Raw genomic sequence first — 25,935 nt, forward strand, 5'->3', positions numbered from 1 at the left:
TATTAATTTCATTGGGAGACCCGTTTCATGTCTTACGGGAAGGGGTAAGCAGCACTTCCTTATTCGCTTTCCCCCCCGCCATTCATGATTGCACAGACCTCTATCATAGTTCCCCCTTAGTCATCTCTGTTAGAGGGATGCAGCAATTCCCTTGGGGGGAGGGATGGCTCAGTGGTTTGAGCATTGGCCTGTTAAACCCAGGGTTGTGAGCTCAATCCTTGAGGGAGCTATTTGGGGCAAAATCAGTACTTGGTCCTGCTAGTGAAGGCAGGGGGCTGGACTCAATGACCTTTCAAGGTCCCTTCCAGCTCTAGGAGATGGGATATTTCCATTATTTATTATTTCATACTTCTGCCCGAAAGGAAAAGAAAAACAAGGAACTCCCACTGAGCCTGTAGGAAAGGAAGAGGCCCGTGTGAAGCGTTAAAGGGGACTCAGAAAGTAAAGGAGGCTCACTGGCTACTGATGATAGATACCCTGTCAGCCCTAGTGTGGCAGGAAGGCAAACCATGCAGCAAGGGGCAGGTAGTATAGACGCACTTAATTGTTTTGCAACAGGTGCTCTCTCTAGTGAAGAAAGACCATAGCCGGGTTCCACATTTAAAGTCTTTCAGGTAGTTTGTATCTCAGCAAATTTTTTCCTATTACAAGCACAACCAGTTCAACACCAGCAGTGAAAAGCGAGCTGGGCTCTGCCTGAGGGCACCTCAGGTGATAAAGATCCTCTAACCAGGATAGGACAGTTTTTTGATTAATGTGATGGGGTGCTCCACTCACTGCTAGGACAGCGTCTCCTCCTGGTCACTGGGGGGGGGGGGGAGGAGGGAAGAATAGCTCACAAGTCAGCACCCCTTCCCATTGTTGCATACCATCCTCCACCTCTCTCTGCCTGCAGTCCCTCTCTTGCTCCCCGAGCTGCTGCTTCTTTGTAACTTGGCCCTCTGGCTAGGTCACCAAACTGCTTCCCCTTCTGGGGGTGGAAAGTCTTTCCTCACCAGCAGGCCTAGGCATTCTTCCTTCCTTAGAGATTTTTAAGGTCAGGCTTGATGTCCTGGCTGGGATGATTTAGTTGGGGATTGGTCCTGCTTTGAGCAGGGGGTTGGACTAGATGACCTCCTGAGGTCTCTTCCAACCCTGATATTCTAGGATTCCCAGTAACAACCTCATAGTGCCACTCCCTAACTTGGGCCCACCCTCTACTCTGCTTCCAGCTCAGGGGCCCTCTAGCCGGCAGTCAAGGCCTGTTTCCTTCTCTAGACCTTACTGCCTTTCCCTGAGCCTCATCCTACCTTCCTGGCTTCCCCGGTTTGCCAGCCCAAACATACCGCTCTTCCCAGGGAGCGACCGCAATTTCCCAGCAGCCCCCTTCTGCTGCCAATTTCCTTGGCTTTATAAATCCAGCCCCACTCCTTCCTCCTGAGCTGGGCTCCCTCACTGTCAGGGGATTGCTTAGCCACCTGATCCCCTCAGCTGTGGCCTGTGGGGTTAATTAGCCCCCTGCTCTCTCTGCATTAATTCTTTCCAGGCAATTGTGGAGGTAAAACACCCCATCACAATGAAACGAAACAAAGTGAATCCAGCTCAGGCCCCAGTATTGCCTGCAGAGCGCTCACAAGAACTTGTTTGCGTCAGCGATGGCTGAACAGGTAGCAGTGCCAGATGGTGCTCATTCTGCTCTAAACCCAGCGGTCTTTGCTGATCATAATTCACAATGGCAAAAAGAAGAGTCTTAGGTCATCAAACTGACCCCCTGCCAGGGCAGGATTGTTTTGTTGTTGCAGAAGTGAAGTCACATCTGAAAGTGGAGTTCGGATTAGGGTTCAGGGATAAGGGGGATATTGACAGCCATTTTAAAAATGGGCCTGATTCCTGTGTGGTTCTCTCTTGCTCACAGACCTCTTTTCTGTATGCCCTGGAATCCAAATGCTTATGCTCCCAATTTCCTCCTCCTGTCTTCCCCCAGCCCAACCACCTCACCTACTAGTCCATCCACAATCAATTCTCCCCCTCCACTTGGCCAAGCCAGCCAACCCCTCCCAGATCAGAATACTGCCCCGGCTTAGAAATCACTCCAGCCCCCAGGCTGAGTACTAGTCTCCTCCCTTGCTCTGAATCCCCTCAGCTCACTGGATTTTTCTCAAGATCAAACTTCCCTTCCCTCTCTCTGTTGAAGCAGGAAGCAATTACAGTGCAGAAGACCCCAGTACCCACAGGAACTAATCTGAAATCAGCACCTCAGAGGCATTGTTTTCCCTGCTACGCATCTGCTCTGTCTCTACTATCTGAAGCCAATGTGCTGCAGTATTTCTTGATATGGCTTTGCTCCAGCCCACAGCCAGGTTCACTGCAGTCCCCTAGGAACAATTACAGCAGCTACACTATAACGTGTGGTTGACAGGTTGACTTCACCCCAGAACTCCTTAACAACCAACCTCCAGAAGGAGACACTGTTGGGATGCTATTTTATTTAGCACCTTGTTCAAACTAAGAGATAAGGCTTATTTTCAGATCCCACATTAAGTTACTGCTTAGAAGTATGACAAGGGGTAAATTAAAATCCAGTGAGCAACCCCCAATAGATTTCAGCAAATTTAAGGCCCAGCACCTCTCTGAGCGGATTCCTTACTGCTCAGGTAGAAACGTGACCCATAGTACAGGTCAGGCAGTGATGCAACTCAGCATACCACAAATCACTGAATCTTTAAATCAAGAGTAGATGTTTTTCTAGTAGATCTGCTCTAGGAATTATTTTGTGGGTTTCTATGGCTTGCCTTACACAGGAGGCCAGACAAGGTGATTCCAAGGCTGGAAGGGATCATTGTGATCTATGAATAATACTAGTGCAAGTTTCAGGAAACATTTTATTTGACAAATATTTCTTTGATTCTGCGAAGGTGATCAAATAAACAGCAAGACATAAAAACATGAAATAGTTAAGAGATTTTATTCTAATAGCTTTAATTACAGTGCTTGTTTGTCAAAATGAAAACTGAAACAAGTATACAAAACAGTTTGATTACTAATTGTGTATTGAAAGCATAAAGGTTTCCGCAACACTAAACAAACCAGTTCTCATAGTTCCTCAAGTTTAATGTTTTCAACAGCTCCAGCTTCTTCAGTGTTTATCAAAATACAGAAGAAAAAAGTAAAGAGATCTTTTTCTGATGGCAAATCTGAACCTTGCAGTATGAGGGATGCCCAGGGTTTTCACACATATACAGATATGGGATTGTTCCAAAATGGGATTGAATACTTCTAGAATGGAATGACTCCAGACTCTCATGCTTTTTTCTAGACACTATACCTAGATGTTTGGTGAGTTTTTCATGGCATTTCTCATTTACGTACAGTACTTTCTGACTATAGAGCTTAGGACTGATGTGGGCTGTGCTTTCTGTGGAAAGGTTTTGCCTGGAGTGGTTTACACACAAGGAAAGTACAAAACACTTCACATACAATGTAACAGGTTAAAAATGTGACCCACCCAGAAATTATTGAAGTCTGATGGAAGATCACAATATCAACCTTATCTGAAGCAAAATACAGAGGTTTAAGTTGTATGAATAAAGTTGCAAACTGCTTTAAACCAGTTCGAACAAACCTTTGAACACACATGCTATGAACTACAGAAAGATCCAGAGATCTAGCAGTTACACGGATCTGTATTTTAATCAGATGAAGCTTGGTTTCATTTCTGCTTTGCCATGTCAAAAGAATTAAAAATCACTGGTATTCAAACTGGAATCACAGAAATGACGTCCAACATACTTCTTATCTGTTCAAGTGTTTTACTTTTCTGTAGCTATTTAAAAAATAGAGTTCAGGTTAAAAACCAACCACCAAAATGGATCTCAACACAGATCTCACAACCCAACAGGGACAGTCTTCAGCTCTATTACACATTGACTACTGGCAACCCATATGTTAATCCGCTTAAATCCCTTCCCAGTACTAAACAGTGAGTTGATTCTTTACAATAAAAAAGCTGAGTAATATTGCATAGGAGTACCAGAAACTGCCTCATTGGAAACAAAAACTATTTACATTAAATAAGAAACCTAACTGTTTTCAGGCTTGTCTTTGCCACATTTACAGCATGGTGCAATACATACTGTGACAAAAGTAATGAAAACAGCTTCCGGCACTCAATACCACAAAGTAGCACAGTTTGCCACATTAGAGTAAAGCGAAGGGCGAAGAGGAGGAAATAAAAGGGAGAGGTGGAAAAAGAGGGAAGAGGAAGTTTTATGTTTCATTTCTGGTTTCGGAGCTGATTGGACAACCAGTCCAGTCCTTCATAGAGACCATCTCCACTAGTGGCACAGGTTGCCTGGATATACCAGTTCCTGTGACGAAGAGAATGGAGTCCGAGTTTGTCTGTAATTTCTGCTGCATTCATTGCATTAGGGAGGTCCTGAATGAGGGAAAACAAGGAAGTCATTTTCTACTTAGAAAAATCCTTTACATATTCCAGTTAAAGTGTTCACATATGAGAAGGTACGAAACCAAGAATAACTACATACTTAAATGAACACCAGAAGTATTTGCTTTACACCTCAGTATGTAACTATCCTGACTAAATGTGAGTTTTCGGAAAAATCTAAGTCAATTAAAAGTATTTATTTCATCCTATGAATGAAACTGCCCCTGAAGTACTGTATTGCACAGAAAAAGGAAGCTGATGATGCAGACCTGAAATGCGGAGTTCATTCTATTAAATGGAAAAGCAAGGATATCTAAAGATTTACCTTTTTAGTTAAATTAGTTAACTTTTAATTTAGCAATTTTAAAGAATTTAAGTTACACCTTTGAAAATCTCTGCTCTCAGGTTAAGATTCTGCTTTCTCTCAGCTGTCGATTCAAAGTAACAGCTTTCTGTTTAATCTTTTAACTTTGGTAATGTGCTTTTTAAAAAGGGAATCTTACAGTCAGGGATCGAATTAGAAAAAGTGGTGGAACTCTATTCAAGCTGTCTACAATTCTATAACTGCTGGATGCTTCTGCTAAGAGATCAGCAGTGAAATGGTTAATGTCCTTTAAACTCACTAAGATTCAGAATTAACATGCACTGAGAGAAGGCAGTTCACACTTCAGGGTTATTGTTTCAGGCTACCTGGGAGACCTCACAATCTCAGCTCCCATTTATTCAGGAGGTTCTCTTCAAGGCTGAGGAAATGGGATTTTTCTGAAAAACTTAAAAGTGCAGTTCTGAAGAGCAGGTACATAAATAGCACTCTTAACAGCTCTGCTCCCTGCCTGCCTTCAGGCTTGCCTGATGACTTTAACAATGACGACTTATTGCTTTTAATGGCTGTAGCCAATAAAGCTAAGTCAGCTGAATTCTATTCTTATACACAGAGAAGTTAATTAGTTGCATGTGTTCAAATCTGCAATACAGTTACATGAGTTTTAAGGAGGTCCTAATCTGGACCAAGCCAAGCACTACTGGTGGTGAGGCATGAAAACCCTGCTAGACTCTGAGCCTAGGGGGAGTTTGCAGAGCTCGCCATTCAAAAACTTCCATATCTCCAGTTTACTGTATGCTTTGGCGGTGTTTATTTCTAGTCAGTTTCCTGACTGCCTGGGGAAACTCAGGCAGGTGCAATAGCACAAAATACTTTTAAATTAACTTAAATTCAAGTTGGCGGCATTCTTTACTAGCAAGCTGAGAATTTGGTATGGAAATTAGTGTGACAAAAATATAAAGACTTATGATTTCACTTCGATGGAGTCAGTTTTCAGAGAAAAACCACACTTAAAATTTTGCTGAAGCCAATGGAGCTACAGATCAGTGTCAATATGGCATTCTACTGGGTACCCTTTCAGTCTCTCACTAAGGAACGCTGAAGACCGCCATATCGCAGTGTACTAAACATTTTTGCACAACTATTTCATGACTTCAGAATTTGTTTTTAAATAGAAACCTTTAAGATCCCTTGCTAATGCATACCTGTTTGTTAGCAAACACTAATAAGACAGCATCTCTCAGCTCATCTTCTGCCAACATTCTCATAAGCTCTTCTCTGGCCTCATTCACTCGTTCTCTGTCATTACTGTCAACCACAAAAATCAAACCTATAAAACAAAAAACAATCATTACAAAAAGCAAATAAACAAAACCAACTAACTTCACACCAGAAATTCTCCTTTAAAAAAATAAATCCCAGTTTTTTCTGGTGGGCGGAGGGTAAGGGTAGGGGAACAATCAAGGCTAAAGCTGTAGTATTTTGAAGTTTTAACAGAAGATAAAGCAAACAGCTTATCAATACGTACCACTCCATGTGTCTCTGGCTACTACAATATCTTTTGTTTGAAATAATGACAAATCCCAACAAATGCTGACTATGTATAGATTTCCTCCCAGTTTTGGGCCAAGATCAGATTTCAAATTATATACACACAGAACTAAAACTACAAACATATTTTCAAACCGTGTCAGTTCTCTTAAAAAAGAATTGTTATAGGGCAGGAGAGTTGCTACAAGACTTATTTTACGTGCTTTAACATCAATTCCTCTAGTTATCTGATGTCCTTAACTCATGGTTCTATGTTAGCTCTGTAGTAGATGACAAGTACTTAAAAAGGAGCATATTTTCCTATATTTTCTCCATTAGTTTAAAAGCAGATTTTCAATTCTTGAGAGGAAACAATTCTGAACTCTGGTTTTGACAGATAAGCAGCAGAGCTTATTTTCAAGCGTTTTAAAGGAGCAACTGTTGTCATTTTTGCATCTACATTAATCTAAATTTGGGAATTGAAACAAAAACACTGAAGTTTTGGATTGGTACCCACTTACCAAACCCTTGAATGGACACTTGTTTGATGCTTTGGCTTATGTTTTCATGTAGTAAGCAATTCAGGAAAACAGTTTAACATATACACAAGTTTCTTTAACACAGACAGTCATTTAACTGAGGACCCACCTTGTGTATTCTGGAAATAATGGCGCCAGAGAGGTCTGATCTTATCCTGACCACCTACATCCCACACTGTGAAGCTAATGTTCTTGTATTCTACTGTTTCTACATTGAAACCTGAAATAGAAATGGTGACAAAAAAATTGATCAAGCAGGAAAATATATATTACGGTCTCCAATTCATGCTCAGAAGTTAATCATAAAAGATAAGACAAGTATATGAAGTTGAATTTAGATGCTGTAATTTCACACTTTTACTCTCAAGACCTCAACATGGTTAAGAGCCGTTTCTCTTACCTTCTGAAGTCCCCTAAAAATACACAGTAATGAGTGTTTATGAATGGCTCCTCAACTGAAACTTCTGCAGCTGGAACTGTAAGAGGAACTAAAAGGACTTTTAAATACATTCCTTATTACCTCACCTTCAGATTTTATTGATTTGATTCTAACCTCTGACCATTCCATCTTCCCAGAAGAGCCACTGTTTTTCCATCTCTACCCCCCAAATGCTTCATGTTCACGGTGCCCTTAGCAGAGAAAAGTTAGACTTCCCCGCCTATCAAAAGCTGATCCACACATTGATCAATGTGGAAGGAAGGAATGAAATTAAAAGCAGTCATATGCTAAGTTCTCTATAATCTGCACGGCCACACAGCTGCACAGCAGGCTATCAAGGGCCATGCAGGCGTACAACCAGAGGGCCTGGATTGGAGAGGTGCCTCTCTCCCCTGACCCGCTGCAGTGAGATAGGGCCGGGAGGAGTCCTTCCCCCACCCACCCAGCCCTGGGGCAGCCTGCACCCCCACCCCCTCATCCTCAGCCCCCACTCCCCACCCCTCTGCCCCAGCCCCGAGCCCCCTCCTGCACCCCAACCCCCTGATCCCCAGAGCTCTCGTCCCTCCTCCTCCTGCATCCCAATCCTCTACCCCCCCCCCCCACATCACCTCATATTGGTGCACATAACAAAATTCATTCCACACATGGATGTAAAAAATTAGAGGGAACATTGGTCATATGTTCTCTTCTCCTCCCAGGCCTAAAGAGGTACTGCTTCCACCCCAACCCATCAGAGGCAGACTGTCACTAGAGCCAAGTCAGGATGCAGCACTGCAACTGAGCCATGAAACCAGCAAAGCGTGTGACTAACTAAAGACACTGATGTGAACAATGTGTCACAGGGACCAGAATCTCAAACAGTGTAAAAAAAGCAATATGTAAATATCTTACCTATAGTAGGGATAGTAGTTACTATTTCACCAAGTTTAAGTTTGTACAAAATAGTGGTCTTTCCTGCAGCATCCAGACCAACCATAAGAATACGCATTTCTTTTTTGCCAAAAAGGCCTTTGAAGAGGTTAGCAAAAATATTTCCCATGCTTGAAATAAGGTATTCCCTCACTGGCCAATGAAATCTAGAGAGAAGAAATTCAAGACAATTAAAAGAACATAATGGTTATATTGGGTCAGACCAATGGTCCATTTGGCTCAATATCTTGTTTTCTAACAGTGCCAGACGCTTCTGAGGGAATGAACAGACCAGGACAGTAATTGAGTGATCAATCCCCCGTTGTTCAGCCCCAGCTTCTGGCAGTCAGAGGCTTAGGGACACCCAGAACAGAGGGTTGTGTCCCTAACAATCTTCACTAGTAGCCATTGATGGACCAATCCTCCATGAACTTATTAAATTCTTTTCAGAACCCAGTTAAACTTTTGGCCTCCACAACATCCCCTGGCAATGAGTTCCACAGGTTAACTGTGAAGTGTGTGAAGAAGTAGCCTTATGTTTTTTTTAAACCTGCTGCATATTAATTTCATTGGGTGATCCCTGATTCATGTATTCTGTGAAGGGGTAACTAACACTTCCTAATTCACTTTCTCTTCCCCATTCGTGATTGTATAAAGCTCTATCACAGTGGTTCTCAAACTTTTGTACTGGTGACCCCTTTCACATAGCAAGCCTCTGAGTGCAAACCCCTCCCCCCCTTATTAAACACATTTTTATATATTTAACACCATTATAAATGCTGAGGGAAAGGCAGGATTTGGGGTGGAGGCTGACAATTTGCAACCCCCCCATGTAATAACCTCGTGACCCCCCGAGGGGTCCTGACCCCCAGTTTGAAAACCCCTGCTCTATCATAACCCCCTTAGTCATCTCTTTTCTAAACTGATAAGTCCCAGTCTTTTTAATCTCTCCTCACATAGAAGCTAATCATGTGTGCTGCCCTTCTCTATACTTTTTCCAATTCTAACAGATTGTCTCACCAATTTCCCTTTACACAAGCCACACTAACTCTTCTCCAGCATACCAAGTCCATTTATGTGTCTGACAATTTTGTTCTTTACTCTATTTTCAACCAATTTCACTGGTACTGAAGTTAAGCTTACCGCCTGGTAATCGCCAGGATTGTCTCTGGAGCCTCTCTTAAAAATTGGCATTATGTTAGCTATCCTCCAGTCATATGGTACACAGGCTGATTTATACAAAAGGTTAAATACCACAATTAGTAGTTCTGCAATTTTATATTTGAGTTTCTTCAGAACTCTTGGGTGAATACCATCTGGTCTTATGTACAAGTTACTGCATGTATAACTACTGACAACATTCTTCATAGCAATACAGGCTAAGAACAGCTATAGACTAGCAGCCGAACACAAATTCTAAGAGCTGTCAGGAGCTCACAGTATACTTCAGGATTTTAAAATGCATTGGATACAGATTAGTGGGTTTTTAAAATTGTTCTGCCTCAATATGGAAAATTCAAGGACTTTGACAAATGGGGGAAAAGGTAGTCCTAATTATAAGATAGCTACCATAAGTACTCCTGAATCTTTTGTTAGTGTGCTTACGCAGTGTCTTTCAATTATTCAGCATCACCATCCTTTTTCAATGCTGAAAAGTTATACAAAAGCTAAGTATTAATTTTTAGTGAAAGAAAACACTGAAGTGTACATATGATTTATCAACATGAACAACACACTTGATTACTTCGTCTTGCCCCAACGCTTTGTGTGGGTTACTCATAGCACATACATTACCTCAAAATGATAAATATACCATTCACTCTAAGGTGGCTAGAAGATAAGACCTGAGCTGCGTGTTTTTGTTTTTTTTAAACATACTTTAACACTACCCTGTTCATTAAACAAAACCACGGGAATAGAGAAATCCATGACACAGCCCACCATGTTTCCCTGCTCTAACAGTTGTTCCCTCCTCACCAGTGGATTGATTTATAAGAGGAAGACAATTTGCAATGTGATCATCATATTGGCTGAGGCTTTGCTAAACACCAAACCCGCATCTTGGAGACGTTCTTCTCAAAAGTGGATCAACTGGTTTTATTGAAACTTTCTATGAGATATCATTGACTGTTGGCCGAGATTGGGTACGCAAAAATATCAGTCAAAAGGACAATATGAGAAAGTGATAGTGTTAATCATTCTACTCTAATCCTCTCTATATATGATTGAGCATTGAAGTAGGGATGGAAGTGGAAGACCAAAAAATAGCTCAGAATAGGATTCTTTAGGATTTGAGGAAACTAGTGCTCATAAACTGTTAAAATACAAGACTAATTTTCAACACATCTGCTTTTCTACTTTTAAGTCCTGACCCACAGGGTTACATTTTCAGCAAAACCTTTGCAGTTCACCTTTGTATCTGACACACCGCTATATTTCCATTAAAAAGGTACATTATGTTGCCATCAGCAAATTCAGTATTGCATTCTAAGGATATGCAGTGTTGTAGCTGTGCGGGTCCCAGGATGTTGGTGAGACAAGGTGGCTGAAGTAATATCTTTTATTGGACCAACCCTGTCTCTCTCACCAACACAAGTTGGTCCAATAAAAGACATTATCATGTCATTCTAGGGATAGGAATTATTGCAGTTTACGGCAATAACAAATTCTTCTTTTCTAACAAATATTACTTTATGTTAGCGGTCAACTGAAAGCTGCATCCAAGACAAATTTTACCAGAGAGAAGGGGTAAGAACTTAAGGGCATTCAAAAACAAAAGCTTAACGTTTTTATGTTCCTTAACCAGTAGATGGTGACATTGCATTACATTGAACTGGTGACATAATTCACTTTGCTATTGTTTTGCCTGGAAACGGAGGTCTCAAATGTACACTGATATATGCAGAGATGACCATCACTAATGGAAAAGTTAAGAAATGTAAAATTAAGGTATACATTTTAGAACAAAAAAAGACAGCAGGAATATAGTCAAACTGCATGATTTTTAGAGGATTTCTGTTTACTACAATAAGCCAAATTCTTTATATAATATGATGTGTACTTGGTTAACACATTACCAATGAATCAGTCATCTGAAAGTTTATTGCACATGTGCAGTAGGCAAGTGAGACTTAAAACTGCCCCTCGAATTTAAGAAATTTTTAAGATAGTCCATGTCACAGTATTCACCTTCTGTTTGATGACTAAAACATGCCAGTTATTACACTTCCCCACCCCAAAATACTATGAGTAATGCAAAGAGATCAGTAATGCAAATGTGTTAATAGTATAGTTTTGCTGCAAAACTCACTGAAAGTTCTCAGCAATTATGTTCTTAAAAATAATGTTCTAGTCTATACATTTTTAACTAAAGTTTTAAAAATAATTGTGGAATTACTGAATATTACTGAAACCAATATATAAATATTTGAATTTAGACGAAATATGACTCAGTGTAGTGCCCAAGAAAGATTTGCACATCCCAGTGCCTTCTGTCAAAGGGATCCTTATTAGTCTCAGAATGATCAAGAAGCTATCGCTCTCTTTCACATAGGTATAGGCTAAAGTTTAGGATTGGCACAGTGGAATGCTTCTGTTGCACCAATGTCCATGTGTTGCTTATTCCATGAATAGAAGAAGTCAGTCTCGAGGGCTGTCATTCTGGAATCTTTCACAAACATTTAATTCACTTAAGTTTAACAAGATGTGGCGTGGAAACTGTCTTTAGTGTTAGTTTTACTTCCAGTTAAAATTTGTTTTATTGTCATTGTTAAAAAGAGATGTTTTCTCTTAAGAAAACTTAATGCTGCTTTCATATTCCTATAGAGCCAAAATACGGGGCTACTGGAGAGAACTGTAGCTCAACTTATGAATGTTGTATCAAACAGAAAGATTGTGCAATGACTCATTTGCAAAGGAATGCATTTCCTTCTTTCTAGAGCCCCTATTTCCTCAAAACACTGTCACCAGTCTTCCAGACAAGAACAGGAGATGCCTCCTTTCGCAGCAGACAACGCCAATCCTTATTTGGCGAGAGGGGAGTGAATGACAGGAAGCGTTCCACTGGGCATGAGTATGCGGCCTCCACAGCAGCTCCCTATACTAGATTAAAAAAGGAGACTTGGACTTTATTTTGTTCTATAGGCATTTATAACCACACCCCTGTTGGAGGGCTGAGTACCACCACTATTAAACTACTTTACAAGCCCTGTAAAAAAGTTAAGAGTAAATTTTTAAAAAATATTTTATTCGTTTAAAGGCATGCAACTCAATTTAGGTTATGACTATCTTGACAGCAGCCATTTAAAATTTGATGCTCAGTTAACATGTAGTTACATAAGAACGGCTGTACCGGGTCAGACCAAAGGTCCATCTAGCCCAGTATCCTGTCTACCGACAGTGGTCAATGCCAGGTGCCCCAGAGGGAGTGGACCAACAGGCAATGATCAAGTGATCTCTCTCCTGCCATCCATCTCCACCCTCTGACAAACAGAGGCTAGGGACACCATTCTTTACCCATCCTGGCTAATAGCCATTAATGGACTTAACCACCATGAATTTATTCAGTTCTCTTTTAAACGCTGTTATAGTCCTAGCCTTCACAACCTCCTCAGGTAAGGAGTTCCACAAGTGGACTGTGTGCTGCATGAAGAAGAACTTCCTTGTATTTGTTTTAAACCTGCTGCCTATTAATTTCATTTGGTGACCCCTAGTTCTTGTATTACGGGAATAAGTAAATAACTTTTCCTTATCCACTTTCTCCACATCACTCATGATTTTATATATCTCGATCATATCCCCCCTTAGTCTCCTCTTTTCCAAGCTGAAGAGTCCTAGCCTCTTTAATCTCTCCTCATATGGGACCCGTTCCAAACCCCTAATCATTTTAGTTGCCCTTTTCTGAACCTTTTCTAGTGCCAGAATATCTTTTTTGAGATGAGACAACCACATCTGTACGCAGTATTCGAGATGTGGGCGTACCATCGATTTATATAAGGGCAATAATATATTCTCAGTCTTATTCTCTATCCCCTTTTTAATGATTCCTAACATCCTGTTTGCTTTTTTGACCGCCTCTGCACACTGCGCAGACATCTTCAGAGAACTATCGACGATGACTCCAAGATCTTTTTCCTGACTTGTTGTAGCTAAATTAGCCCCCAATCATATTGTATGTATAGTTGGGGTTATTTTTTCCAACGTGCATTACTTTCCATTTATCCACATTAAATTTCATTTGCCATTTTGTTGCCCAATCACTTAGTTTTGTGAGATCTTTTTGAAGTTCTTCACAGTCTGCTTTGGTCTTAACTATCTTGAGCAGTTTAGTATCATCTGCAAACTTTGCCACCTCACTGTTTACCCTTCTCCAGATCATTTATAAATAAGTTGAATAGGATTAGTCCGAGGACTGACCCTTGGGGAACACCACTAGTTACCCCTCTTCATTCTGAGAATTTACCATTAATTCCTACCCTTTGTTCCCGGTCTTTTAACCGGTTCTCAATCCATGAAAGGACCTTCCCTTTTATCCCATGACAACTTACTTTACTTAAGATCCTTTGGTGAGGGACCTTGTCAAAGGCTTTCTGGTTGAGATTCTTAACATCTTCCCATGCCTCAAAAGAGGCATACAATCTGTGCTTGTCTTACAGTAACAAGTTTATGATTACACTTGCATTCCATTGCTACTTCCCCTCCACAAACTAGAGAGACATAGGAGGATTTTCCTTGAATTCTTTTGGTGGCAGATAAGTTTGTGCTCCCCATTTAAGCCTAAATTAAAACTATCATCCTCCTCAGTAGTTTTATGATATCCACCTTTCTATTCAACTTCAGCTTTTTACACTTTCCACTATGTCTCCATTTTAAATGATCTTTTCTAGTGAATATAAACTTAGCTCGTCTCTCTTCTTGGATACAATGTATCCTTTACTACACTTGTTATACAGTTCTGTATCTTGTCCAATATTCTCTATAGCAGCACCCAGACAGTACACAATACTTGAGATGATACAGCTGTATTACAGTTTCCATCCTTGTAAGAGTCAGAACTTGAAACATTTACTAGGTACCCATTAGACAGAAGCAAGACTTACCAGTAGCAATGCTCTAGTGAGAAACCCAGCTGCAAACCTGAGTTAATTATGCAATTCCCGGTGCTATTCCTGGACCCTGCTTGGAGACTCTTCTGTGTTTGCCTCTGGCTAGAAGATGTCAGATAAACTTACCCCCTACCATGGCTGCTGGAAGGAGGGAAGCTTCTATTATTTTACCCCTCTTCCAGTCTCCAATTCCCTTTTTGTCTCCTTCCACCAACTCATCTTCCAGTTTGTATCAATCAGCATAACTTGCATTCTCTCACCACCCCATAATCGCTTTTTTTTTTAAAGATGGGTTTTAGTGCTATTTTTACACGTTACTATTGTTAATGTAAGAGATTCAGTCATGCCTTCTGTATCTTCACGTGTCTGTATAGTGCAAAGTATAACAGGGACTTACTAATCATGACTGGGGCATCTCGCACTATTGTAATATAAACAGTGTCTTCTAGTTCTTTCCCCAGCACATCTACTTATGAAGACCGCCAGCCTAATTATTAACACTGACAATTTCTGAATAGTTATTCTCCACCCCATATGGCAAGACCCTTACTTTTCATGGGCCTTTTTGGGTACGTTTATACTGCAATTAAATACCCATGGCTAGCCCATGTCAAGTGACATGGGCTCACTGGGCTGTTTAACTGCAGTGTCGACGACTGGGCTGGAGCCCAGATGTCTACACTGCAATTAAACAGCCCTGAGCCAGAGTCAGCTGACATGGGCCAGCCACGCATGTTTACAGTGTAGACATACCCGTGTCTTCTCATTCTCTTGCCCCTTCCAGATGGCTGGACGTGTGCCATTATGTGTCTTACCTGAGAAAAGGCAAACTATACTAGAGTGAGTCTTAACTACCCAATATATGGTCTATTCTTAAGTAAAAAAAAATCTTCCTCTACTCCAGTTTGTTTTTTCCCCTAACTCAAGTTAGCAGAGACCCCAAATATTACCACTGTTAACTGTTTGACAGTCCATGTGAAGCTAGTTTGGTGGTCTCAGTCTAGTTCCCAGTGCACAGGTATAACCACCACAAGTAGTTCAGCTGGGGCTTGTCTACATGACAAAAGCTACCTTAATGTATATGCAGCCAAACCATATTCAGCAACACCCATTGTCGGCAATAGGTAGTTTTGTATATAGGCAAGTCCCATCTGGCATCCTCAGAAGAGATTTAAATTTTATTAGAGAATATTTGAAAAATAAACAATACAGAAAATTTGAGGCGTCAGTTATTGGTCATTGGGGGTAACATACAGAGTATAGGGGGGATGTTAGTGTTTTGGGGTTGAGCAGCACACAATATATACAGACTGCAATGTCAGAGAATGAACAGATTCTGTTGTCCTATCACCTGTAAGGGAGGGCCCTCCAGGTCAGGGTTGATTGGACAGATTGAGCTGCTGCTAAATGTGCCATCAGCGTTTTATAGACAAGATTTCAGCATCCATGGATGTCAATCTAGTACCGTTCACCAGCTCTGAATATTCCAAAACACCCTTTGCTGCTCTTACTCCTGTTTTGTTGCTCCTCATTAGGTCGAGCCCTGGACTACACTACAAACGTACGTTGGTAGAACTACATCCCTCAGGTGAAAATCCACACCCGAGTGATGCAGTTACACTGACCAAACCCCTGGGGTAGACAAAACTGTCGATGGGAGGGCTTCTCCCGTCAACTTAGCTATTGCCTCTCGGGGACATGGAGTGCCTACGCTGAAAGGAGCTTTCCTGTCAGCTTAGGTAGTCTCTTCACTAAGCGCTACAGAGGCAGCTGCATCGCTGCGTGGCTGTTAAGTGTAGACAAGCCCCGAGCACTACAGAGCACACCCTTACTCTGATATTTCATTCTATAGCACCTCCCACAAGGTTTGCACAGCGGTAGAAACCTGTTATTCAGGTTCAGTTAAGATGTTGTGTGTCATTGGTAAGCAGTAAGAGGAACAAAGACTCATTTCTGGATAAGACTCTGCAAATTTATACCAGGAAGTAGAAGATCTCAAACTTCAGGTAAATTTCTAGCGAGTGATGCATCTTAGATAAACTCATAGCAAAGTTAAAATTAGAGTGAATGAGTCTTATAGTAATGCTTTTACTATGCAGGATTCATTTTAGAAGTTTGCTCAAGTGGCATGGCAACACAGACAAGTGGCTTTAAGCATTACACAATCTAAAATAAAAGGGACGTGACTATAATGTACATGTTTAGTAGTGTTCTATACTTCTGCATCCATACCAGTTTTAATGGCATTTTATTTTACTTGCGTGCCTTTAGAAATTCAGTATGTTCCTCCTTTTGCAGCTCACATGCCAACCAATAGTAGTTGAATAAAGCCAGTCTACTCATTTTAATTCAAACTATATTGTAAATCTGCCAAGAAAGATGCGTATTTGTACTGATGTTTAACTGGGATTTAAGATCTTTGAAAACTGGAATGCAGTCCAGGGGTGGCCAGCTTGAGAAGGAGCCAGAATTTACCAATGTATGTTTCCAAAGAGCCACAGTAATAGGTCAGCACCTCCCCCCCGCCCCCGAGCCTCCCACCCACCAGCAGCACTACGGACCAGCGCCTGCCCCCCTCCCGATTAGCTGTTTCGTGGCATACAGGAGGCTGGGGGGGGGAGAGAAGAGAGAGAAGGCACAGCAGGCTCATGGGAGGGGGGCGGGAAGGGGTGGAGTGGCGGCAGGGCCTGTGGCAGAGCCAGGGGTTGAGCAGTGAGCTCCTCCCAGCACATTGGAAAGTTGGCGCCTATAGCTCTAGCCCCGGAGTCGGTGCCTATACAAGGAGCCGCATATTAACTTCTGAAGAGCCGCATGTGGCTCCGGAGCCACAGGTTGGCCACCCCTGTTTTAGTCTTTCATGGCATAGTTCCATTTGGCCATGTACAACTGATTCAACTTCTTTATCGACTAAAAGAAAGCAATTGTGACGTAAGCTGCCATTTCCTGTAATTTTACACTGTTTTAACTAAAAGATATTGTAGAATGCTTTAAGGCAATAGAGTGGGGAAAAACCTGTACACCCAACATCCTTCTGCCATTTTCACAGTTTAAAGACTAGAATGTTAGATGCAATACAAAAATATTTACATCTGTGCTCCGCCATAACAGCACTCACATGGAGCTTCAGCAGCAATGAAACTGGTGTTACACATGTTCACGGTTTCAAACCATCGCAAGAAAAGCTACTGGGCAGGAGTATAAGCATCTTGCTCACAAACTCTTCTACTACTGATGACGTCCAACACAGCAAAGATGGAAAGGCACTGCTAGCAAAGAAGACTGACTACAGAAAAGCTTAATTCCCTACTTCAGAGTACAAGCATGCCATGTCTGTTAAAGAAAGTGAAAGCAGCTGAAAGGAAGGCATTCTGAAGACTTGCAAAACCCTTAGCCAGCACTAGCAGTTTCAGCTGTTTTCCCCTTTAGCTTTTTCTTTCAATAGCTACAACTGGTAAAGAGTATCATTAATGTACATACACAGTCTTGTGCACCACAATATGCTATTTACAATATAACTAGTCAAAATGCCTCCTTTGTATAAAAGAACTGACCATTTTGAAGCCACAGCACTACTGGTCTGAAATGTAATATTAAACTTGTGATTTCAGATATGTAATTTAAAATATTTTTCACAGCAGTCCTTTTCTCCATCCCCAACTTCCTATGTTAGCTTTCCTGTCAACAATATAACCAAAATGTAATTATAGAAACTGCTTCTTGTGTCCAAATGTTTTGCCAGCTACTTAAATGCTTAAAGGGCATGAATGACATGTTTATGAACCAATTTCCCCGCCCCTCTGCAACATATCAAAGGCACTCTTCCTCACTGAAGACAAACTAAAATTTATATTTCCATGGACTTATACAAAGTGCTAACAAATGAACAGACTGAGGAAAAACAAAATCAGAGAAAAATAGTTTTACTCAACCTCTTTAGTTTTCCTTGGTGTGGCTTGTAAGAATAGTAGACAAAAATATATTTAGACCAAAGAGCAATTTTGAAGTTGGCACTATGCCTTTGACCTGTAAAGTACTGTTTAGATGTTGGGTCATTTCTAACCTTCACAGGGATAAGCTATCTTAAAAGTTTTAGTGCCAACGTAATCTAGCAGCATAGTATTTCACACCTGAAATGGATATAGCCAGTTAAACAAACCTGCATGCTTTCGTACTTGAAGAATCTGTTTCTTTGCAGCTTAAAATGTTCTATTGCAGCAAATTTTAAAAATAGCTCGATCAGAATACTGTCAACTATGTAACTAAACTGACTCCATACATGACTATTCAAGAACAGTTATACCCAACTATTTGTAGAAGTTGTTTACTGGCCTTTCACCTATGAAGCAAAGGATGAAAGATGGCTAAATAGGAAGTAGTTATAGCCAACTCAAATAATTCTTTGAAGCTGGAATTATGTTTTTGATTTCTAATTTTTTCTACTGAAATCAAGACTACTACTTTCAAGATACTATTTACAAGACTAAAATTAAGCATAAGTTTTAGATGTAGAAGTCATATTAATTTTCAGAATTTTTAGTCTAAGTATGCATCATCACCAGGAATCTAACTTTCTATGAAGTCTTAGAATTAAAGACGAGTCATGTACAGAGTATTTAAAGATGAGCTGCAAAGCAAGAGATGGTAACATTCAATACTCTCACCATGATGTATTAAGACTACCTCTACACCACTCCTCTGCCCTTCCACCAACAACTTGTTACAATATATTAAGCCCCCTTATCTCTTTCTTGGAGGTATTTGGCAAGATCTGTTGTGCATCTTAAATGGTTGATCGCACATAATGCCATAATCAGAGCTGCAACTTTTCCTATCTCCAACTGAAGGGGGTAGGAATGGATGCTGAGTTTGGAAGAGGAAGGAAAAACAGGTAAAAAGTTACAGTATCTTGGTTATTTACCGACCAACATAAGGAAAGCAGAGACATGACATTCCAGATATGTCTAATGTAAAATAAAACATTCCTTTTGGAAAGAGCCAATTGAAAGCTGTCTATAAAGATACAGTGCAGTAAAGGGAATTGTGTCTTTGCTTCACAGTTCACCTTTAAAAATTCCCTTCTGTGCCCATTCGAAGTGATTCTTCTTCATGATACCACAAGAGCCATCAAAATGTATTCTCTTCTTGCTAAGTGTTACTGAAGATTGATCTAAATGTGGCTTTCGTGTTCGCCAAGACTTGACGAACAGGGCACTCTATGAATGAAACTAGGTGAAGAGTCATCCAGAGCAGACGATGCCAGTCCCCAGATGGGCTGGATGAAAACACGTATACAGTAAGTTATTTTCAACCAGAAGTCACATCTAAGCCTTTTAAAAGGAATGTTGAGGGCCACAACGGTTCTCAAATGCTTCTCCAAATGAACTGAACTTCTCTGCCAAACAAGAGTACCTAAATATCAGGACCAAATAAATGCAACTGCTGCAGGTGCTGAAGGCAGCTTAGCACCTCTTCAAATCAAGATGATGTTCTTCATTGGCAGTCGATCTTACTTGTGACTTTGGCCACAGCTCCTCAATTGCTTCTGCAGGAGAAGCAAACATGACTCCTAAAGAACATAGTTCACCTAAATTCCATTACATCTCTTCTGTCTGTTTGTTACATTCACCTATGTCTACTGAAATTGTAAGTTCTTCTGGGAAGAGACCTTCTTCATATTGTGTGTTCGTACAGTGCTAAGCATAATGGGGCCCGTAGGTGTTACTGTAATAGAAATAAATAGGTGGAACACGTGCATCAGTTAGATATTGCCCTAGTGCACTAAAGATTTAGTCATTCCTGCAGTAACGGGAACAGAAGTAGATTGCACAATGTTCTAGAACCCAGGGAGACAAAAGGTGGACGACCATTTAACATTTCACTCAAAAGCCACATCAGTCTGGGTTTCTTGTTTTCAAGTTCAACCTGATGCACTTCTAAGTTTCAAAAATAAAACCCTGAACCACATTAAAATATTATGAACAGCTGGTGTATCACAAGACAAAGAAGAGGGGTAACCCAATATTGTTTATCTAAAAAACCAGGTGAACAATTTAACATGTTCCATAGTAATCCAGTGGGCTCTCTGAACATTTGGCAGTCCACATTTTTGCAAAGAGATATTAAGTTTAGAGAGACTCATTTGGATCGTAACTTCTGTATCTTCCTTTAAAAAAAAAGGTTGGCAAAAAATGTAAAGGAATTCACCCCACTGGAAGGATTTTGACTACGATCATGAGATTTCTGGGCAGAAGCAGAAGGCTATTCTATTCTTTCCTTCTGGCTGTCCCCAATTGCCTGAAATGTCAGAGTTAAGTGTAGTCTGCTACCCAGACAAGGCACATCTAAAGTAATCTGATTACAGCTACATCTGCTATTAAAAATGGTGAAACCTAAGAACACTGTGCTCAGCCTAACCAGCAGAAAGTGTTAACAACTTCCACTTAAACAGAATGTGGCTCAGACTTACAATAGCGAAGTACTTCTATACTTTAAAACTGCTCAAGTTTTAAACTATGTGTCTGACATACTACCCCATTCACTATATGAGTTCAACACTGACTAAATTCACCCTAGATACTGTGAATAAATTCAAGTTAAAGAATAAGTCAAACAAGATTGGTGGCTGACACATGACCAAATCCAAGAGCCAATGCTCAACTGACTGTTTGGATCAAGATCAGCATATGAAGAGGAATATTAGAATTGAGACATCAGCAAAAGTAATATCATATATTCACACGTTTCCATGTATTAGAAACAAGAAATAAAATTAGATACTTGCAAGCAGCAAGAAAAACTGCCGAATAATGCAGAAAAACAGCTATTGTAGCAGGAAGCTGATTCAAAACTTCTGCCCATCAGTAAAAGGAGAGAATGATAGCTGGGGATAGTGGTAGCTGTAATCCCAGCTCTACAGCTTCCACACTAACAAGGCCTTCAACAGACTGGGGACAATAAAATAAATAAATAAAAAAGATACACCTCTACCTCAATATAACGCAACCCGATATAACATGAATTTGGATATAACGTGGTAAAGCAGTGCTTGGGGGGGGGGGGGGGGGCGCGGAGCTGCGCACTCCGGTGGATCAAAGCAGGTTCAATATAACACTGTTTCGCCTATAAGATTTTTTGGCTCCTGAGGACAGCGTTATATTGAGGTAGAGGTGTACTTGCTTTTTTATGGAATCACAATTTAATCAACTATGGCTACATGAGAGCGCTTACAGCAGTGCAGTGGTACTGATGGAGCTGCATCACTGTAAGCTCTCTAATGTCACTGCTCTAAGCAGATGGGAGTCTCCTGTCCACTTAACTAATCCACCCCCAATGAGTGGCAGTGACTAGGTTAGCCGGAGCTCTCCCGCTGTGCCACAGTGCTGACCACATTGGTGCTTAACTAGGCACAAGTTATGTCACTCACGGGGGGTGGCCAATTCACGCCCCTGAGCAACATAACTTATGTCGACTTAAGCTGTAGTGTAGCCATAGGCTATGTTGACCAAATGTACCCATTGTAAAGAATCCAGAATACTGAAATACTCATGAGAATGACCTACACGTGATAAGATATTTTGTAACAGATGATGAAACTAAAGTGTAGTTCTACTCTGCAATGTAAATATGGTCATCTCAGTGATTTTCTACTGAGCAGGTTTGATAGGAAAAAAGTCATTTCACTTAACTCGCATTCTTCTGAACTCAACCAATCTTGTTGTCAAGATGGATTTCTTTCCTTCTTCCACTAATGTATGTAATAAGGGTTCTGCGGGGTAATTATGCCCTTAGTTGTACCCATGCAACCCTAGTACCTACAGACAGTTTTACATGGGGTAACACAGTGAACAATTCTGCTGAGTCACAAAAAGGAACAGAATCCAGTCTACTCCTAACTCTGCTAGCTCCAAAGCCTAAGACAACTCTCCATTTTGTCAATAGACTCAGCAAGTATGACTCAGACCTACACAAAAGATCTATTGAGTAAGAATGTACCACTTTTATAGGCCCTTTTCAGATAAGAACGCAAAAAAATAGTACTTTCAGATAACTTTATACAAAGGGATTTGCTGATACAGACTGATGTTGAGATTAGTAACAGACACTATATCCGATTCAAGGTTCTTGAATTAAGAACCCATGGCAAATAAGTGGACACCATGATCAGTCAAGCCACCTATTTATGGGCACAACCTACCCTGCACCCCGATTACCTGATTTTTAAATGAGGTTTTTAACCACTGTCCATTGCTGTAGCACCCAAAGCTTCTGAGTTTGTAGAAATGACATTTGTTTAAACCATCTCTTGGTTTTGCTGCTCTGCCAGAGCAGAGGTGTCAGTAAGCATGACAAATGAAGACAGTCAAGCCAACCAATTTAAGAGCTTCAAGTCAGAAATTTCCTCACCTTTTCATCCAGGGCTACCATTACAATAATGGTACATGCGTGGCTGGCCCATACCTACAAGCTTAACAGTGTATATAATGGTACCATTTTGAGTAGAAAGTCACAAAGAAATAAAGAATATTTGGACAAAAATTCTAACTCCCTTAAAGGAAGAAAATGACAGGGAATACCCAAATTTGGATAAAAAACTGTCAGGTTATTAGAATGGCAAAAAAGGTAATAGAATTGTTCTGCTACATGACCTTGGACAAATCACTCAACTTTAAGCTCTCAATTTCTCATCTGTACAACAGGGACAATAATGCTCTTCAAAGGGGAATTGTGAGGCTCAGTGGTTGCACAGCAAAGTGCAAAGTATTATCTGAATAGTTAATATTTCAGCTATAGACGAAGCTGATGGAGTCAAAATAAAACATATGCATACACTCAATCATGCTTCACGATCAATGAATTCTTCCATGTAGAGCACTATACTACTGGCAAGGTGAATTGTGGGAGGGGGTTACCTTCTTGGAGTGTCATATATGGACCACAGATAAAGGTAAATGGGATTTTATAGGCCAACGGCTAATCTGTTATAAGCAAGCCTGGCACGCAGAGTAGGGTGGAAGGTTGACCTCCTGGTTCACCCACCCAAGCAGTTGAGACTGGAAAGAAATTCTGCTCCAGGGTAAAGACAGCAACTCTACTCCTCACCATTTCATCCCATCACACAACCCAGCCACTACAAGAATTAAGCCATTATACCCTCAAACCTTTAATGAAGGCACATAATCAGCACACATCCCTGATCACACTCCCAGGACTGGTCAGGCATTAAATACCTAAAACGAGCCAAGAGTCTGCGGAAGAGGAGAATCCATATGCCCTGGGCCAGCTCCGAGTTACTCAGAGAGGGAAATCTGACAACCACCCCCATCCAACTCCCCTGCTGAGGAGTTAGGTCGGTAGAGCTGGCAAGGCCAAGGTGGGGGGTTCTGGACTGAGGATTGGGTCTGTAAACTTGGCTGGTCCGAAGTCAGGCCCCGGCTGGGGAGGTGAGACAGTTCGGGTGCCTAGGCCGGGGCCAGGCTGGGGGGGGGGGGAAGGCGCAGATCAGGGGCCTAGGCTGGGGGGGGGGGGGAGAGGCGCAGATCAGGGGCCTAGGCGGGGGGGGGGGGGGGGGGAGAGGCGCAGATCAGGGGCCTAGGCCGGGGGGGGGGGGGAGAGGCGCAGATCAGGGGCCTAGGCCGGGGGGGGGGGGGAGGAGAGGCGCAGATCAGGGGCCTAGGCTGGGGGGGGGGGGGGAGGAGAGGCGCAGATCAGGGGCCTAGGCCGGGGGGGGGGGGGAGGAGAGGCGCAGATCAGGGGCCTAGGCCGGGGGGGGGGGGGAGGAGAGGCGCAGATCAGGGGCCTAGGCCGGGGGGGGGGGGGAGGAGAGAGGCGCAGATCAGGGGCCTAGGCTGGGGGGGGGGGAGAGGCGCAGATCAGGGGCCTAGGCCGGGGGGGGGGGGGGGGGAGAGGCGCAGATCAGGGGCCCAGGCTGGGGGGGGGGGGGGGGAGGCGCAGATCAGGGGCCTAGGCCGGGGGGGGGGGGGGGAGGCGCAGATCAGGGGCCTAGGCCGGGGGGGGGGGGGGGAGAGGCGCAGATCAGGGGCCTAGGCCGGGGGGGGGGGGGGGGGGGGGAGGCGCAGATCAGGGGCCTAGGCCGGGGGGGGGGGGGGAGGCGCAGATCAGGGGCCTAGGCCGGGGGGGGGGGGGGGAGAGGCGCAGATCAGGGGCCTAGGCCGGGGGGGGGGGGGGGGAGAGGCGCAGATCAGGGGCCTAGGCCGGGGGGGGGGGAGGCGCAGATCAGGGCCCTAGGCCGGGGGGGGGGGGGGGGAGAGGCGCAGATCAGGGCCCTAGGCCGGGGGGGGGGGGGGGGGAGAGGCGCAGATCAGGGGCCCAGGCCGGGGGGGGGGGGGGAGAGGCGCAGATCAGGGGCCTAGGCTGGGGGGGGGGGGAGAGGCGCAGATCAGGGGCCCAGGCTGGGGGGGGGGGGGAGGCGCAGATCAGGGGCCTAGGCCGGGGGGGAGAGGCGCAGATCAGGGGCCTAGGCCGGGGGGGGGGGGGGGAGAGGCGCAGATCAGGGGCCCAGGCCGGGGGGGGGGGGGGAGAGGCGCAGATCAGGGCCCTAGGCCGGGGGGGGGGGGGGAGGCGCAGATCAGGGGCCTAGGCTTGGGGGGGGGGGGGAGAGGCGCAGATCAGGGCCCTAGGCCGGGGGGGGGGGGGGGAGGCGCAGATCAGGGGCCCAGGCTGGGGGGGGGGGAGGCGCAGATCAGGGGCCTAGGCCGGGGGGGGGGGGGAAGGTGGCGGGACTGGAACCCCACCCGGGCAGCGCCCGTTTGAATCGCTCGCAGCTCCCCGGCCGTCCCACGCTCCCCAGGGCCCGCGCTGCGGCCCGCTGCTCCCTCCTGCTGGGCAACACGGGCCCTCGGCAGGGACACGCCAGCCAGCCCGCCCCCGCTGCGCCGGGCCCCGCCGCTCCCCCACCCCCAGGCCCGGGGCGCAGCCCGGCCTCCTGCGCCGAACGGCCCCCGGCCGCCGCGGGGGGATGTGGGGCGACGGCCGGGCCGGCGCCGCGAGGGGAAGTCGCCGCTTACCCGGCGCTGGCTGCCCCCGGCTCTGGGTCGGCTCCCTCCGGCGCTGCTCTCCCGCTCCCCGCCCAGGCTCACAAGATGGCGGCTGCGGGCAGCCACGTCAGTGCCAGCGCTGCGCGGAGCACGACGGGTAACCGAGGAGGGACGCGGTGGGCGGGGCTCCCGCAGCGCCCGGGTTCGGCGGGCAGAATGGGGCGGGGGCGGGAGCGACGAGGCGGCGCGCCAGGGGGCGGGGTCGCGGTATTCCCGTAGCGCGCGCGCGCGCCGAGGGGGCGGAGCCGAGAGCCAGGGGGCGGGGCCTGGGAGTAGGTGGGGCTTTTGCCCCGTGCCTTCGACCTTTGCCCGCCGGCCAGCGGCCGTGGGGGCCGGGATGTGACCGGCTTGGGCGGCCCTGGGGCAGAGCGGGCCGGTACCGCGTCCTGGTGGCGAAGCCTTAGGTGCCTGGCGACACACGTGCGCCTCGCATCTGGGGGGGTGACACGAGCACCTTGCACACCTTGTGGTGACACACGCACATGCCTTGTGGTGATCGCACACCCCTTGTGGTGACACGCACATGCCTTGTGGTGATAGCACACCCCTTGTGGTGACATGCACATGCCTTGTGGTGATAGCACACCCCTTGTGGTAACACGCACATGGCTTGTG

The 25,935-nt window shown here is 44.1% G+C and overlaps 1 protein-coding gene across 1 annotated transcript; it reads right to left on the reverse strand.

The window, feature by feature from the left end:
* Positions 1-2,925: 2,925 nt before the first annotated feature.
* ARF1 (ADP ribosylation factor 1) lies at positions 2,926-25,426 on the reverse strand. Its single transcript, XM_054016701.1, has 5 exons — positions 25,291-25,426; positions 8,145-8,329; positions 6,924-7,034; positions 5,951-6,075; positions 2,926-4,414 (listed from the first exon to the last, which is right to left on the reverse strand). The coding sequence occupies exons 2-5, from the start codon at positions 8,290-8,292 to the stop codon at positions 4,253-4,255; spliced, it is 546 nt and encodes a 181-aa protein (XP_053872676.1). The 5' UTR covers positions 8,293-8,329; positions 25,291-25,426; the 3' UTR covers positions 2,926-4,252.
* Positions 25,427-25,935: the final 509 nt, after the last annotated feature.

Source organism: Malaclemys terrapin, chromosome 2 (assembly GCF_027887155.1).
Source record: "Malaclemys terrapin pileata isolate rMalTer1 chromosome 2, rMalTer1.hap1, whole genome shotgun sequence".
In the NCBI taxonomy this organism is placed as follows: Eukaryota; Metazoa; Chordata; order Testudines; family Emydidae; genus Malaclemys; species Malaclemys terrapin.

Bases quoted from the DNA above. Each gene is read 5' to 3' on its own strand.
- ARF1 (XM_054016701.1), bottom strand. From the start codon at position 8,292: ATGGGAAATATTTTTGCTAACCTCTTCAAAGGCCTTTTTGGCAAAAAA. The intron at 7,035-8,144 runs GTAAGATATTTA...TTTCTATTTCAG, and splicing joins AACTACTATCCCTACTATAG to GTTTCAATGTAGAAACAGTA. The intron at 6,076-6,923 runs GTGGGTCCTCAG...TTTGTTTTATAG, and splicing joins TTATTTCCAGAATACACAAG to GTTTGATTTTTGTGGTTGAC.